The sequence below is a fragment of the Martes martes genome, assembly GCF_963455335.1.
Source record: "Martes martes genome assembly, chromosome: 8".
Lineage (NCBI taxonomy): Eukaryota > Metazoa > Chordata > Mammalia > Carnivora > Mustelidae > Martes > Martes martes.
This window is the reverse complement of record NC_137895.1, coordinates 3,148,706-3,166,097: the sequence shown is the minus strand read 5'-3', so window position 1 is coordinate 3,166,097 and position 17,392 is coordinate 3,148,706. Positions and strand designations below refer to the sequence as shown.

Genomic DNA, 17,392 nt, shown 5'->3' with positions numbered 1-17,392 from the left:
GCACCGATCCCACTGGGGCACCCCAGCCTCATGACTTCCTCTAAACCTGAGGCTCTGCTTCCTGACCCCATCCTGTCCGGGGTAGGACTTGAGCGCGCGGACTTTGGGGCCGCCCAGCATTTGGCCCTTGGGCTGCCTCCAGCTAGGGTGGGGAGCCTTGGGGGGTCCCCCTCCCATAAAAGCCAGGGGAAGGATGCTCCAAGCGGCTTGTGCTGGGGAAGGGGGCGGACGACCGCGTTTGCCTTGTGCCTCTGCCCACCTGCGCGGCAGCCATCTTCCGTTTGTGAGCAACTCGTGTCCTGACGGCTGCTGGCATTTACCCATCACTCACTGTGGGGCAAGGACTGTCGCAGGCCCTCGTCGCGAACAGACGCCTTCGACTTTGCAGCCACCGCAGGAGAAATCTTCCGGGGCAGGTACGGGGAGGTCGCGTGGCTCGCCTGGCCCGCTGAGTGGTGGGGCAGGGGTTCGAGTCCATGGCGTCTGACGCCGGGGCCTGCTGCTAGCCTCTGGCTTCACCAGAGAGAGCAGGACCTCTCTGCGGGTGAGTCCACCCTGCGGGGGCGCGAGGTCATGTTTTAGGACCTTTCCCACGGTCACATCTAGGGCAGGGAGTGTGTGTGCCTGGCAGGAAGTAGGTGGAGACCAGGGGTGCCCGGCGCCATGGGGAACTCTAGCCCACGGTGCACAGTACTGAGGGGGAGCGGGTCCCTCTGGAGCCCGAGATGGCCTCTCGGGGAGCCGACCCCGCGGGTGGTGGGCAGTGGGGGGCTGAAATCGTGGGCCTGTGTTCAGTTCTCTGGGCGGCTTGTTACTCATGGGGATGGCTTACTCGGTGTTGGCCTAAGACCACGTCAGTTCTCACTGGACTGGGCCCCGTGTGGATGTGTTGTCAGTCTAGTAGGGAGGCACAGGGGTCCCAGCCCTCTACCTCCGTGGGTGGGATGGAGCCTTGGAGCGGTGGACAGGACCCAGAAGCACCCAGGGGTAGAAGTCCCGGTTTTGTCTTGTTGGGGAGTGGCAGGGGCATGTCAGGGAAGGCTTCAGGGAGGACGTGATGTCTAAGGTTAGCAGGAGGGTGAGGGTCCAGGCTCAGGAGGGGAGGCCATCCCGGCTGAGGGGAGGTGCTGGGTGGGCTGGGCCCGATTGCACACCCTATCCGCGTGGTTTGCAAGTTCCCCAAAGGCAGAGACCATGTCCCATTACCTTTGTTTCCCTTTGGGGTCCTGTGTCATTACATGAATGTCACTGAGCTAAACCGAGCTGTCCCCAGGGCCTGGTGACTGTGGGCTCTCCTCACCTCCATGTCCTGCCCCACCCTCGTCCCTGCAGCGGCCCCACGGCTCAGGGCCAGGCCAGGCCTGTTTCGTGTGATGGCTCGTAGGAACGGTGCTCTGTCATCTTCACAGTCCCGCACACTACGTTTCATGTCACCCCATGTGGCGGTGTCCAAGGGACCTGCCAGCTGCCCCCGACTCTGGCCTCCAGCCCTGGGTAGATGGCGGCTTGAGAGTTAGGGAAGCTGCAGCGAGGACGCTCGGGCTGGCCTTCCCCGCGCCTCTTGCTTGCTACCTTCTGACTCTCTTGACTTTCTTAGTGTCTGAGGAGTCTGTACCGTTGTACCTGAAGTCAGGTGCACTTTGCTTGTTCTAGGGCACCACTGGTGTAATGGCGAGGCCGTGCCTTAGGCTGCGAAGGGCTCAGTGGGCGTGGCTGGGGAGGACTGTCTCCACTGCTGGTGGGGACCCGGCTGCGAGTGGCTCCTGGGTCGACACTGGCTGCCCTGGAAGGGGGACGCTGATGTGTTTTCGTTGACAGTAGCAGGGAGACGTGGCTGTTGGTCTTCCTGCTTCTTCGGTGGGGAGGGCCATCAGCGTGCCTTGCAAACCCCGCCTGTCCCATCTTAGAGGGGGACTGGATGTGTGCTCTGCTCGGGACCAAGTGGTCCATTCCTGTTGCAGTAAATCACACTGATGCTCTCTGAGATGGCAGAGAAGTAGAACCCAGCCCGTTGGGTTCTGCGGTAGAACGTGGGACCGCTCCTCCTACCATCGTCTTTCCTAAGGAAAGAATCATGACTCACAGCGGAGTAACAGATTCTGAGAGCGGGGAGGAGGGGGTCTGAGCATCGCCGCCCGGGCCTCCCTGAGTGCAGGTGGTGGGGAGGCCCCGAGGAGGGGCCAGGCTTGCTCTCACCTCGACACCCACTTCTTTAGGCTTTTCTGGAAGCTTAAGTGGGCCAGACTCTGCCCAGAGGCCGTGGGCTGCAGTGCTCCTCCGTAGCCCGAGGCTTTCTGTGTGAAGCCTTTCCAAAGGCTCTGTTTCGAGGGTCATGAGTAGGCAGGAAGGAGGGAGCTGGTGGGGGTCTGACAGTGCACGGGAGCCGGCACGTTTCCATCTCCCTGTTTGTTTCTCTCCCATCTCCTGGAGTCGATTTCTCTCTCTACTCTAAATTCCAGTTTTGGAAGAGGTGACCGTTCGGGGGGGATTTAGACTGGGGCCTGTGCAGTCTGTCCCTGCCTTTTTCTTGTGGGTCCCTTGTTGGTCCCTGGTGGTTTTTTCTGAGTGGGTGTTGACTTTGACTCTCTCCTGTGGCCCTTCCCGGCCCGGGTTCCTGGATTTAATGCACGGTTTCACCTCGGCCTGCATGTCCCCGTTCGTGGGCCTTTGGGCGTGGTGGTAGGTGGTGCTCGGGGGGAGGGGTCCTGGGCACCCCCGCCTGCAGCCCACCACCCCCTGCTCTTGTGCGCTCTGGTTTCCTGTGCTTTCTGTTGGTCGTGGTCCCTGCCCAGCTCCCTCACGGGGCTTGGGGAGACCCGAGGGGTGCAGAGTCCCCCATGCCGGTGTGGGCTCATGTCCTTCCACATGTGACTCGGTGGCTTCCTTCTGTGCTCACACCCGGGGGGCCCCACAGGCAGTGTCATCCCTGCTGTACACCTGTGGGTCCTTGCGTCGTGTCCCCTGGGCAGGCCTGCTTCAGGGGAGCCCTGACCGGGGGTGCACCCTGAGGTGGTCCGGACGTTTCTGGTTGTCGTCTTGCTTTCGGGTGAGGCATGTCTGTTTCCCGAGTGAGTAATGCTCTGGGGCCAGTGAACTTCTTGGGCATTCGCTAGTTTCGCTTTATTGCTCCAGTAAACCAGGTTTGCGCTGTCCCGTGACGGGAGGGGGGGACAGCTGAGGCACGGTGGCATTCACGAGGAGAAATGGCGCACGTGGGAGCCTTCTTACTGGGGAACCTCAGGAGGCCGTCCTTACCCCCTGCTCTCTCTCTCCGCAGAAAGTGCCAGTGACATTGTCCCTCTGCAGCGCTCCCAGTCTCTCCCACATTCGGTGACGGTCGCCCTGGGTAGCACGTCTGACCCCAGTGCCCTCAGCAGCTCAGCATTAAGTGAACGGGAGGCCTCGCGGCTCGACAAGTTCAAGCAGCTCCTTGCCGGCCCCAACACAGACCTCGGTGAGTCCCTGCCGGTGGAGGGCATGCGCGCCCGCGCCCCTGCGTGCGATGTGCTTTGTCAGGTGGTCTGTTTGTGCCGTCCTGCCCGCGAGTCACAGAGTTGACCATTTGTCCTTAAGGTTTACGTTAGCTGAGTGCTGGTCCTGGGCTTCAGTGCCATCGATCTGGCATTTTCTGTTCTGTTTTCCTTAATGCCCCGAATGAACCCCTTAGACTTTGTGGAGCTGCCCTGGGTTGGCCCTGTAGGGTGGACCAGTGGATGACCCTGCTCTTGAGTGCTCGTGGGGGCACAGAGCTGGTGACTGGGGTCCTGGGTGCTGCTGACCTCACCGCTTCCTCGGTGTAGAGTGTGTGACGGCTGAGAGCATCCGGGGAGCCAAGGCTGGGCATGGGTGGGCAGGCCAGCAGGGGGCGGTACAGTCACCAGTGGTCTCCAGGGTCACCATCGCCGTGGAGCTGCACTGCCACCAGGCTCTGAGGCCAGTGCCCACCTCCACGTCCGCCTGCTGGAGCGCCCCTCGAAGTTGTGCTCCTTCCTCTGTACACCTCATCCTTGTGGAGCGCCGTGCTGCCGCGGGCATCTTGCTGGCCGGGGGAGCTCTCCAGGAGGTGGGATGTGGCCGCAGTCGGGGGATCATGCGTGGTGGAGGGCAGGTGCAGGGGTGGCATGGGGGCGGGGGGGGTGGGTAGGAGGGGGTGGGGGCTGGAGGGGCTGGGGGCAGACTGTGCAGTGCCCCACTCCACCAGCAGGTGGCACCTGAGGCACGCGGATGGGCAGCCGGCAAGGAGGGCGGTGGAGGCGGAGCCAGGCGGGTAGGAAGGATGGGCCCTGTCCGCTGGGATGCTGGTCCCCTCTGGGTGCAGAGGGTTTTTAACGAAGGTTTCTTCATTTTCATTTTCCTGATTGTTTTGCTCATGTGCGCTGGAGGAGGTCCGGTAAAAACGTGTCGCTCTCCTCCCCCCCAGCCCGGCTTTCCCTCCTTCCCGTGATTCCGGGCGTCGTCTTCTGGGGACGGCTGATGCACGTGACGTTTTACACTTCTCATTCTGGTGTAATTTCAGATTTAGAAAAAAGCTGCAAGAATAGTACAGGCGACTCACATGTCAGTTCACCCACTGTTTGCCCTTTGCCCCACCTTCACTGTGTGTGTGTGTGTGTGTGTGTGCACATGCGCTTGTGTGGCTGTGTGTTTCCCCCGAACCGTTTGAGTCCGCTGGAGACGCTGCATCCCTGGACCCCTGAGAGCGTCACTGTGTTTTCTAAGCACAGAGACACCGTCAGCGTGATACAGGACTGTTGTCAGAATCAGAACGTTTCCCAGCGAGATGGTGTGCCAACGTTCACCTCGTGCCAGTCGTCCCAGTGACGTCCGCTGTGTCTGTCTCCTGGTCCGTCCTCCCCATCAGCTGAGGGGTCCCCGTGTGCCCCGTGTTCCCGGGTGTTGGGGCTTTGGAGGAGGGCAGGTCTGCTGTCGTGCGGCACCCCTCGGTGGGGGCCGTCTCCTGTCCTCCCAATGAGGTTCGGGCCGGTTGTTTGGGCAGGAATGTCACCTTTGAGGTTTGTGGTGCCTGTCATCGTGGTGAGAGGCCCCGGAGCCGGTTGGTCCTCCTGGTCAGGAGTACACGCCGATGTCTGCTGTAGATGGTGGCTGTCAGTTCTGCCCGGAGAGGGGACTGTCGTCCTGCGGTAATTCAGAAGTCATGTGTGGAGAGACGCTTTGGGGTCTGTGCGTTTATATGGTCTGCTTCCCCCCACACCCCACGTGGCAGTGCTGCTCTGCTTCCCACTTTAAACCTCATGGCGTCTTTCCCATGTTAGTGCTAGACACCTGCCTGGCCCGCACGGGCTGTGCGATGCTGCCCCGGGCTGCCCCGGACGCCTTTACCGCCCTTCCCGACGGGCACTTGGCTTCTTCCGCACTTTGCGTCCCTGCAGTGGGTTTGGACCTATGACCCTTGCTCCGCACTGGTGACTAGTGATGGTCATCGAGCGTCCCGGAACGTGGGTTGGGGAGAGGGGCAGCTACAGTGGAAATCTCACCCATGACGCTGGGAAGTCAGGTACGTCAGGCTTTGGGGAGTCTAGTTGTGGGATTTGAGCACGTCCCTCAGCCACTTGCTTTTCCAGCTCCGCAACACACAGGCACCCCTGGGGCCGTGTGGGAGGCCAGGTCCCAGAGTGCAGGGAGGGCGGGGGTTCTGAGGACGACCACTGGTGGGGAGCAAGTGTTCAGCGCTCTCTCGCCCCGTGAGCGGAGCAAGCCTGGGAGTGCTTCTGGGGTCCTTGTTTGTGTCCCAGTGGTACTAGCTGTGCTGTGTGTGCAGAGCCCGGGAGGGGACGCGTACAGAATGCGTAGGAGCAGGCCCAGCACACAGTGAATGCTGAACAGTGCTTCTCATCTGCCCTGTTAGTTTGTGTTGGCCTGTTTACCCTTGACCTTGATTTTCAGAGCACTGACGCGCCTGGTCACTGCGTGGTCACTGCCGAGTCAAGGCGGTTTGCACGTGTTCTCTTGGTTGAGGTACGCGGTTTCTAACAGTAGGGGCACGGAGGCAGTTGGCCAAGACAAGATCCGCTGCTAGGAGTTGCGGTTCCGGGTCAGGAGCTGAGCCCCCGTAGTCTGCTGGTGGACGTCATCAGCGGACTAACTTGCGGACACTGAAATTCTCTTTAAGAATAAAGCTTTCAGGACTCGTGGGGAAAGTGGGTAGGCACGGGCAGGAGGGAAGGTTAACAGTTAAAGGTAAGATTCTTTTGTTGGGCCGGTGGCATTACGAGTGTTTTCTGTCTTTGGCATTCTGTTTAAGTATCAAATCTCACACCAAAAAGCTTTCAAAGTTAAACAATTACTGGATTTGTATTTAGTGGCAGGAGGAAACATAGCCAGTAAATTGCCTGTTTTTATAAGGCATTTAAGATAGCCTTGGAAGACAGTGGAATATATTATCTCCACATTACATAAAAGACATAAGTGGCAAATATTTGCCAATGTTGGAGAAGCAAATCACTGATGTGAGAAGTGCCCACAGAAATGATTCTACCTGCTGAATGTCATCTCGTCGGCGGAGAGCTGTTTTTCTTTGTTTAGCTTGTGCTCTGTTATGAGCCTGGGGATGAGAGTAGCAAATAGAACTTAACAGCTCATTCTGCTCTTAGCATTGACTCAATATTTACTCGTGCAAAAGGCTGCTGCTTTGAAGCCCAAGAAAATGACACTCGGAGGCGTTCATTTTTATCGCGTGCATCTGTGCGTGGGAGCGGGATTGGGCCGGGGGCAGAACACGCGGTCCAGAGGCCCGCGGAGCCGCCCCGTCTCAGTGGTGTGGCCTCGAGGGCACGGGGGCTCTGGGCCTTCAGCGAGGCTGGGTGCATGGGCTCCTTCTAGCTCCCCTGCCTGAGCACCCAGTCTGGCCCGAGGCTGGGGAGTGTCCTCATAGATGGAGGTGGGGAGGAGAGAGTGTCCTGGGGGGCGGAGTCAGTGGAGCCGCTCACTCCCGAAGTGAGGTTAAGGTAGCGGCCCCCTCAGGGCCTGCGGCTGGAGGACAGTCCTGCGGGGCCATGGTGGCAGGAGGAGGCAGTCTGGCTCTGGCGCCAGGCCCCAGCTCTGTGTGATCCACTCTCGGCAGGTGACTGGGGGAACGAGGCCCACCCTGCAGGGTCCTGGGACCCGGAGGTCATTTGTGAAAGCGCCTGCAGGGTTTAGTCATTCATCTGGATCCGCCGGGCACTTGCTGTGGGTGCAGGCGTTGGAGAGAAGCAGGGAACCAGACCCCCCTGCCCCCGGCCCTACCCTGCAGGCACGGACGCTCTGGTGTGAGGAGACGGGCAGGTGCACACACAAGCACACTCAGGGAACCAGACCCCCCCGCCCCCGGCCCTGCCCTCCCGAAGCTCCCGGAAGGTGCCCAGGCGCACGTGGAGCGCAAATCGGGGGGTTGCTGCTGTGGGCGAGCCGTCAGCCGCGACCGCCGGAGTGGGCCCCTTAACCCCGGGTGGAGCCGAAGGTGGGGACGGGCCTTCCGGGGCGGCCGGTGGTGCAGCAGGGCCCCCACGCTTGAGGGCTGGACCTGGCCACTGAGGCCCTGGCCTGGTGGGGGACAGCGAGCAGGACAGCAAGTAGGAAGGGACAGGTCCTGAGGGTTCTGAAGGCCAGAAGGAGGAGCTCATCGTGGAGCCTCTGGGAGGTTTGGAAGCGGGGAGGCGCAGCTGGGCACGGAGTCTGAAAGTGGTTTGTCCTCTCTGGAAGGAGAGCCATGGCCCTCTTGCGGCCCGGGTGTCTCCAGCAGCGTGGGGCTGGGGCTGGGTCGGCGGGCAGCCCCTTGGGAGTGCGGAGGGGGAGGGATGGGAGGGCAGGGACAAGCTGGGTAGTAGACGGGGGAAGGGCCTGAAGGTGGGGGCTGGGGGGTGGGTGAGGCGGTTTCTTTCCCCGGGGCTGCAGGGCAGGGTGGGGGGCCTTGGCAGCTGGTTGGACACGACGCCCTGTGGACTTGGGAGCAAGGGAGGCCAAGATGGCACAGTGGGAGCCTCGGGCTGTAAGGAGGGGGCCTCTGGTGCACATGGAGAGGCGTCCTTTTACTGGGGACACAGAGTCAGGGACTTGTGACACAGAGCCGGGGAGAGTAGTATGGCCATATAATTCCACGGTTCTGGCCATTTTGGGTCCTCACTCTGTGCTGGCTATGATGCCGCAGGGGCGTATTTATACACAGTCCCCGACTTCAGATGGCTCGACTCTACGACGGTGTGAAAGACATACCCGTTCGGTAGACACTGTACTTGGAATTTTGAGCTGGGATCTTTTCCCGGGCTAGTGACTCCTGGGCTGGTGACCCGGTACACTCCGCTCCCGTGACGTGGGACAGCGGCCACAGCTTCTGGCCGGCCTCGCCATCACGAGGGTCAGCAGCGCTCCGCGGGCGCCCTTGCTGTTGGTCAGTTTCCGTCCAGTGTCCAGTAGGTTACACGGGCTGCCCAGCCCTGCACTGTGGGCTTTGTGCGAGCTGACCGCCCGGCCGTAGGCCCGAGTGAGCATCTGAGCACCTTATGTTGAAGGTCGGCTGGGCCGAGCCGTGATGCTCGGGAGGTAAGGGCGCTCAGTGGATACGGTGAGTCCCTTTGTGCGCACACTGCCCCAAGCCCGGCGCCGGCCGTCTGCTCCCCGTTTGGGCCTGAGCCTGGTCAGCCGCTGAGGGGCTCGAGTCGCCGGCGCAGCGGGCCGGTCCTGCGGCCCCACAGTCAGGGCCACGGCATGGGAGCTGGTTGGGGACACAAGCTCCGGCGTTCGACGTGCTCTTTGGGGACTGAGGAAGGAGGGGCCCTTTTCATACCCAAGGTCAGAGAGCTGGAGCAGAAGGCTCGTCTGGGCACTGGGGGACGCCCCTGAAGCCGGGAGGGCACTCCTCCTCCCTGGGGTCCTGGGGGTGGGCCGGCTGCGCCCAGCGTCGCCCTCTAGTGGCCGGGCACTGGCCCTGCCGCCCTCGCTGCCAGGTAACCTCCAGGCCCTGGTGGCTGTGAGCGCTGGAGGACTGGGAGAGTGAGAGCTCCAGCTGACTGTGTCTTTCCCTGCCGTCCCCCTGGGAGGACTGGCCCCTGGCCCTAGCATGAGTGTCCCCTGCAGCTACCAGAGAGCGAAGACCCAGGGCGAGGAGGCTCAGGACCACCGGCCTTTGCGTCCTGTCCGGCTCCTGGGGCCCCAGCGCCTTCTGTGTGCTCAGTGCTCAGGCCAGCTGCGCCGCTTTCTGGGAAGGGACGCTCCTCTCCCCTGCCCTGCCGCACCCCTCCCCTCCTCCGGCTCCTCCCCCTACCTTGGCCTCTGCTCCTGGCCCCTCCTCCCCTGCTCCTCTCTCCCACTCTTCTCTCTCCACCCCCCCGCCCTCCCTCCTCATCCCTGCTCCTGCGCCTCTCTCCCACTGCCCTCTTCCCTCCCCCCTGCTCCTGCTCCTCTGCTGCCCTCCCATTCTCTCCTCTGCTCAGGATTCTCTCCGTCCCACCCCCTCTCCTTGGCCGAATGCATTTGGACCTAATGACTCAGTTGCCTGTTGCCTCCCCTTCTTACCCAAGGTGTGCACAGTGTGGCTGTGTGCCCCGTGGTGCCAGCGGGGCTTTGGGGAGGTAACTAGGAGGGTAAAGAGGGGAAAAGTCCTGACCGCCCCACTCAGGCTGCCCGGAGGCCTGGGCAGCTTTCTTTGGAAGGCCCAGTTTTATCTCCTTTCTGTGGTTTGAGGAAAACGTACTTTTTTTTTTTTTAAAGATTGTATTTATCTATCTGACAGACAGAGATCCCAAGTAGGCAGAGAGGCAGGAAGGCGGGGGGGGGGGAAGCAGGCTCCCTGCTGAGCAGAGAGCCCGATGCGGAGCTCGATCCCAGGACCCCGGGATCATGACCTGAGCCAAAGGTGGAGGCTTAACCCACTGAGCCACCCAGGGGCCCCGAGGCAAAGGTACTTTTAGTGAAACAAAGAAGCTTTGGAAACAGAGCTGCTGAATGTCTGCGACCACCCGAGTCTGTGAGCCTGGCTGCGGCTCAGGCGCGGAGCCCGCGCGGGGATGGGAGCCAAGGCAGGCACAGGGCCCTGCCGCCGCCCTTCTCGTGGCCTCCACCTCCCGAGGTCCCGGGTGTCCGTGCGCTGAGCAGCACCTTCTGAGCATGTGAACAGGTGCAAGGAGTTGGGCCTCCGTGGGGTCCCCGTCCCTGTCAGTGACATGGGGTGTGGCCGGCTGGCCAGAGCCCTGCGTTGACGCTTCCTGGCGTTGTCCAGTGCCGTCCCTGTCTGCACCTTCCAGCTGGCCCTCCTGTGGCACCCCCGTGTTGGGTTCTCCCTGTAGCATCACTCTGAAGCCCGCAGGGACGCGGGCAAGGCACCTTTCCTCAGGAGCATACCTGAGGGAGCTTGTTCTTAAGCAGGGCGTCTATTTTTAAAGGTGCTTTCTGGGTTAAAGGTGGCAGCTGTGTTGAATTCACAATGCCCCGATTTCTCCCCCTGACCCCTGTGCCCTGCCGCATGGTCCCTCCTCTCTGCACATGGCCGCTCCCCCTTCCTGTCACTCTCCGCTGTCGCCTCACACCCCCCCCCCCCGCCGCCACCGCCGGTCAGTCTTGCACCTCCTTGGCTTCGTATGGCCAGCACCTCTGCCCCATGCCCCGCCCCAAGCCACCCCCCTCACCCGGTGCCAGTAGCCTCCTCACCAGGCCCCCAGCAAACCCATGTGCCCAGGGCCGTGCTGCGCATGGTGTCTGCGGCCCTTTGGGAATGAGATCCAGGTCAGCTGCTGTGCAAAGCCTCCAGGGCTCTCAGGCCAGCCAGAGGCCTGGTGACAGCCTTCAAGGCCCGGCAGGACCCGCCCCATCCCTCTCTGGGCCTCATCTTCTCCGTCCCTGCCTCACTGTGTTCTGCCGTTTCCAGAGCATACCAGCACGTCCGTGCCCAGGGCCTCTGCCCTGGATTTCTGCATGACTCACTTCCTCCTGGTCTCTGCTCACAGGCCGCCTCGTCGTGTGGTCTCCTGACAGAGCTGCGGGCGGCTGCAGCATGTCCTCCCGCCCCAGAACGCCTTACCTTCTTGGTTCCCGCCTCAGCCGGCTTTGTTTCGCCGCAGAGCACCCTCACCCTCTGCCCACTCGTCCGCTTGCTTGTTCCTGTGGCCCCATCTCTCCAGGGGGCGGGCACTGCTGCCTCCTCGGTGCCCAGCCCCGGAGGTGCCCTGTGGTAGACACTTGTCCTTGGTGGTACTCAGCAGCCAGTAGACTCTGCTGCCCTTCCTCGGGGCACAGAGCCCTCCGTCTCCGGTTTCGTTTCTGTAAAAGCAGTTACGCAGCAAGTAATTCGTAAGGTGCCCATCCCTGCCGGCCTCTGGAGCCTTGCCCAGTGTGGGCCCCGCTCTTGCCCCCCCCCCCCACCCCCAGCGAGGGGCCGTGCGACTCCTTCCTCCACTTCATTTTCCCACTTGAGCGCTTCTGGGAACATTGGAGCTTAGAGATGTTGTTGGATGTTGTTGGAACTTCGGGGAACAGGAAAGACGATAAAACCAGCAAACCGACATGGAAGATATGCCTGCTGTGTAGACGTGCCTCCGTGCGGCGGTCTGTCCGCCTGGGTGCTCTCCGCATCCCGTCACCCGCACCCGAGGGGGCCGCCTGGGCTTGGGACAGGAGCGGGAGGGCCCGGGGGGACACGCTGCCCCCCCACGCCAGTGCGCCCCGGGCCCATCCCTGGTGTGGGGTGTGAGTGACCTGCAGTAGTGGCGAGCTTGAGACACACCCAGTCGAGTGTGAGTCGGTGAAAGGAAGGTTTCGCTCGGGATCTGGAGCCGAGGAAACCCCCAGTTTGATAGGAGACCTTTCAGGGCTCGTCCGGGGAACTCTGTTGAATGAAGGTTTTCTGCGCGTAATCTTAAAAGCAAATGTTAAAAAAATGTTTGTGAGTCTCCTTTACAGTTTTAAAGTAGCAGTCTTAAAAATCAGTCTTTGACATGTTTGTCTTTCCTCTCTGATACCTTCTGTTGTAGATTAGGGTGCTGTGGGGAGGCCGTGGAGCCTGTGTTGTGTGCGAGGGGAGAGGTGGAAAGGGGGAAGCGTGCCGGGACAGAGCTGTTCCCTGCGCCGTGCAGCGCTCGGCTCCCAGCTCTGCTGCCGCTCTGTCGAGGGTGAGTGAGTTACGCCCATCTTCCTGCTGGACGCTCTGTCATTTGCCCTGGTTTTCCAGGGACCGGTGACTGGTCCCGGCGCGGTCTGGAGAAACGGTGCTGCTGGGTGTCCCCGCGCGTCCCTGGTTCATCGGCTGACCGGGTTGCCTTGCGTTGAGGGGGATCGGGGAGCGTTTGTGTTGGCTGCAGGTAACAGAAAATCTGACTTGGGACTTTTAAACAAAAAGGGGTTTATTTTTCTCAGCAAGATGCTGGGGGTAGGGAGCCGTTGGTATTCGTCACTGCCATGGCATCAAGGGTCTGAGCTCGTGGCCATGAGGTGGTGGTCATCCGCTCGTGTGAGGCGAAGGGCGATCGTCACGCGTCTGTATTCTCATCAGGAAGGGGTTTGACCAGAGCTGGGTCCCATGTCAATCCCTGGCTGCGGGGGACCCCGACAAGTAAGTCTCTCATGTGGTGTCAGTCACTGACACTTAGAACTTGGGGTTCTGGAAGCAGGGAAGAGGGAGGAGCTGGATATTGGGGAGACAGCCACCTGTGTTTGCCACTCAGATAGACTGGGGGGCTCTGTGTCACCTCCGTGGATTTCCACTTCCCTGAGGTCAGGGGCTGTGTGCTGGGGTCTCAGCCTGGGCCTCATGCAGAGCAGAGACCCAGAGAGTGAATGGCCTTGCACGTTTGCAGAATATCGGGTGGGGAGGGAGCGGTGGTCACACCTCTGAGTTCACAGGCAGACACAGCCTTTAGAATGAGTTCTCCTCGGTGTCCGGCTTTGTTCCCAGAAACGGAGCTGAGACTCCGAAGGGCCACAGACCGCTGCAGGCCAAGTGTCTAGCTCTGGAAACTGCAAAGAAAATGATATTTTTGTTTGAATATGGTCTTTTCTGGAATCTATTAATAAAAATAAAGAACGACCCCAATGACGAGAACTGCTCCAGGGAGCCGAGAAGAAAGTCGGGCTCAGGGTGGCTGTCGACGCGCGTTAACTTAGGAAAAGGTGCTGATACACTTTGACCCCAGGGCCTCTGGGTGTGATTGTGAGCTGTCCCCCTCCGCCTGGGGGAGAGGTGACAGGAGCCCGAGGCAGCGAGGTGGCAGGCAGGTCCCCCCGGGGTCTGGAACGGCGGCCTGGGAGGGGCGTGTTGGTTGTGCATCCAGGAGCCCTTGCCAAGGACGTGTGTGCGCCCAGCTCTGGGCTGTGCTGCCTGTGCTGCCTGGCTCTGGCCTCTGAGCCGTGGGGGGCTTCTGGGTTCCGGTACGTTTAAGGGAAGGAGGACGGCTCTCGCGTGGGGCGATGGTGCTGTTATCTGTGTCCATTCCAGCTGCTGGGACAGAATGGCGCAGACTGGGAGTTTCTAGTAACAGGCCTTGATTTCTTGTAGTTCTGGAGGCTGAACTTGGGTTCACACTTGTCACCTTCTCACTCTGTCCTCCGTGGCAGGCATGGGGACGGAGCCCCCCGGGGTCTCTTACAGTGGCTAACCCCATTCACGGGGCTCCACCCTCCGGACCCACTCACCTCCTGGAGGCTCCTCCTCCAAACACCGTCCATGAGAGTCAGCATTTGACATGGGGACTTGGGGGCCGCAGGCGCTGTCTGTGGTAGCCGTTTGCTTGGCAAGACCCGGCCCGCCTTGGTCGCTGTGGGGAGGACGGCTTTTGTTTGTAAAGCTCTTGGCCATGAAAATACCTCGCGGGTTTGGTGTTGACCCTCAGTGACAGATGAGCTGGCGGACCCCGTGATCCCAGTTTTGCAGGTGAGAAGACAGACGGAGGGAAGGAGGAGGGGCGCCTGCGGTCGGAGGCGGCAGCCCCCGCGGTCCTGGGACTTTAGCTTCCTGCGCGCTCCGGGAGCCCGAAAGTCCTTGTTAGAGATTTGATGCGGGATTAACTCATCGTGGTTGAAGTAAGAAAATAGGAAGAGAGATGTAATGAGTACAAGTGCAAGGCTTGGGAGATGGAAAATAATCCGGTTCGGCATTACAGCTGGATTTAACACAGGGAGGGAGTTAAACTTTAAGTCGGCCAGCAAGGGTGAAGAACACGCTGGGCTTTGTGGACGGCGGAGGAGAACCACCTCTGTCCGGAATTTACTGTGACGAGTGACAGCGTTGCCAGGTTAGGCTTTGGTTTGGTTTTTAGCCAACTCTGGAGATTAATGTAAATGGAAGGCTTTCTGGTACGATCTTACACTATGTTCAAATTGGTCCTACAGGGAAAAGGTTCACGTTTGCTTAAAATGCTTAAAAAAAAACCGATGTCATTTTCTTGGGATAAGTTATTTTAAGAAAATTAGGTAGGGTTGTCTTTTTAAACCCACTTTTAAATGCATGGTGTGACCTGTGTATCTGTCCGTGCTTCTACAAGGACGAGCCTGCACGTTATAGGTGAGGAGCCGCGTGGGCAGCCCGCCACCCGCCACTGACGCTCAGGGCCCCGGGGACCACGGGCATGGGAAGTGGGAGCGCCCCGAGGGGTCCTGGTTGTGCTTTGCTGTTCGCTGGCAGAGTGGCTGCCGTAGTTTTTCTGTTTTTTGTTTTAAAGCTTCTTTAATCTTCACTTTCTTCATCTGTGAAATGGGTATAATGGCAATTTGTGTCCACACTGTTTCGGAGGCCGGATGGCTAATCTGCAGAGAGCCTGGCACCCAGCCACGGCGGGCCTGCCCTCCCGGCTCGGGTCACCTTCTTCTCCCTCTGCCTCCTTCCCCCATCGTTTTCACCCCGTGGAGGCGGTGAGAATAGAGCTAGACTTGTTACCCCTTTTTTCTTCCGGCTAATATTATGAGTCTCTGCCATGTTGCTACAGTCTTCATAACCATCATTTTTAATGGCTGTATAATGTTTTGAAAATGATCTTTACTTAAAACTTTTATTAAAATTGCTTATCTGTATAAATCAGCATTTAATTTATGTGTTTAATCAAGATCTAGCCGTTTAATGTAAGTGTTCGGAGTACATAATAGAATGTACCCCGGCAGAAAGGCTCCTTGCTGTTCTGGAGGAGGAAGGTAAGAGTACACAAGGGTTTGTCACTCAGAGTTTGGGAACGGGTAATATTTATTTTTATTTCCTGTTCACTAGTTTTTTTTTTTAATTAATTGGAAAAGCCATGTCACGTCATGCAGTGTTAAAGCGGCCAGTGGTTACTGCGGGCTTATGTGACGACAAGTGAGTGTCCTTTCCTCTGCGGCCAGCAGCCCTCTGCCTTCAGGAGTGTCGCGCGCGGTCAGGTCGCCGTGCGAGCGTGCGTGCAGACAGGTGCGTCCCGCGGTTCTCTGAAACAGACGCAGTGCGCTCGCTCGTCTCCGGGCGCTTGTTCTCGCCAGGTGCGGGTCAGGGCGCCTGGGGGGCCGGTGGTGTTTAGTAGATGTGCACGGCCCTCTCTCTGTTCGCAAGTGTCAGGTGGCGTACAGATCATTGCATTTCCAAGGAAAAGATCCTTTTCTAAAATGAAGCGAAGTCCACGTAGTATACAGTGACCCATTTTGAGGTATACAGTTCAGGAGCATTCAGTTACGTTCATGATGTAGAACCACCACCCAAAATATTCTTGGTGCCAAAGAATGACCAGAAATTAAGTCAGCACAAGTTTTTTGTGTAGCAGCAATTACAGAATTGGAGGTTTTTGTTCTGGTATCAGCTGAAGAGAGAGCTCTTCCCCTGACCCTTGGGTCACCCCGTTCAGGAGGGCCCCGTGGTGAGATGTTACTGAATTCAGGGTTGAATTACCTCTGGGAGAAAGGGCCACGTCAGCTCTGTGACTTCCTGCTCACACGTGAGTCCTTGGGGCCTCTGAGGTGCGCCCGCTTTGCCCCTCTGCCATCAGGATCACACTAGAGGCTCAGAGCTGTGTGTGAGGGGCATGGCGGTGGGCGGTGGAGACTGAGTGGTCCAGCAGGGAGGGGGCGGGAGGCGCTTTCCTTCCTGGATGGCAGCTGACCAAGCGCGCTGAGCGCTGGTGTACCCGCTGTGCGGCCCCCCAGAGCCCTGTCAGAGCCAGCGCACTGCCCACTCCGGGGCGCAGAGCTCTCACAGCTGGCCGAGGTCAGCAGTGGTCTCCCCGTCTCAGAGCGAGTCCCCGGCATAGAAATGTCTCTGGCTCCAGAGTCCGTGCACCTGCTTCTCTGTTGAGCTGCCTCTGGTGGGGAGGGGGTTGGTCTCACTCGGTACAGCGAGCCGGTGTTCCGGGACATTGGAAAGATGGTGCGGTCGCTTGTTTTTATGCGTCCAGGTCCCGTTTGTGGATGTGGGATAGCCGACCGTGAGGAGCCTTGGATGAGTCTTCAGACGGCATCTGAGGGTGGGCGAGGGGAAGCTGGCTCCTCACCAGGTCGCTGTGCCCCTGCTGCACACGCAGGGGGCTTCCTGGGGTCTCTTGAGCCCCGCATCCCCACGTCCCGTGTGCGGTCGGTGCTCTGATGGCGGGGTGGACCCACGCGGGCCGTGAGGATGTCATTCATCGTGGGACTGCCCCTTTACCTTTCTCCAGGCCAGAATATTTCAGTCCTTTGCAACTAAATGCTTTCCCTGGGAAAAAGGTCTTTGTGCAGCAGTGATAAAACCCTTCAGTTTTGGGACACCTGCGTGGCTCTGTTGGTGAAGCCTCTGCCTTCAGCTCAGGTCATGATCCCGGGGTCCTGGGGTCAAGTCCTGCATCGGGCTCCCTGCTCCGTGAAAGCCTGCTTCTCTGCCTCTGCCTGCCGCTCTGCCTGCTTGTGTGCGCGCGCGCGCTCTCTCTCTTTCTGACAAATAAATAAATAAAATCTTCAAAGCACACACACACGTGCGCACGCACACACATACCCATCAATTTTGTTGTTCTCCCTACACACCCTGGTTGTCGCAGAGGTTTTCGAGGTGGAGGGAGAGGGAATACTGCTTCAGAAACAGGCGCGGGAGCCCGGCACCCCGGCCGCACGGTCTGCCCTGGTCTGGGCGTGCCCGCTCACTTTTCCTGGTGATGGGAATGCCTTGGTTGTGATCTCGTCATCTCTTGTTTGAAGCTTACATCTTTGTCCTTATGTTCTGTTCAGGTTAGTGCCGTGTGTGTAAGATCAGGTGTGTTTGTTCGGTGGAATTACTGTGTGTGTTAGGTGATTTACGGTGTGTCCCGGGTGACGGGTGCACCTGGGCTGCTCGTTCACTACTCATGGCCTCGTGTGTCCACCTTCTCAGCTGGGTTTCCTGGTGCTTCTTGGTCGGTCCATGGAGGGCAAGGTTGACCTTAAGGAGGGGGGGTTTATCCCTAATCTGCTGAGAAGGGGGTGGGGCAGGGCTGCTGCACCCCCAGGC

At 59.6% G+C, this 17,392-nt stretch overlaps 1 protein-coding gene across 2 annotated transcripts in view; it reads left to right on the top strand.

Annotated features, from left to right (window-relative positions):
- The window catches only part of TBC1D22A (TBC1 domain family member 22A), a 308,080-nt gene that overhangs the window by 22,051 nt on the left and 268,637 nt on the right, over positions 1 to 17,392 (top strand). For both annotated transcript variants that reach the window (XM_080811153.1, XM_080811152.1), the window contains exon 4: positions 3,278 to 3,454. In XM_080811153.1, coding sequence (XP_080667279.1) covers positions 3,278 to 3,454 — 177 coding nt within the window. The remainder of the gene's footprint in view (positions 1 to 3,277; positions 3,455 to 17,392) is intronic.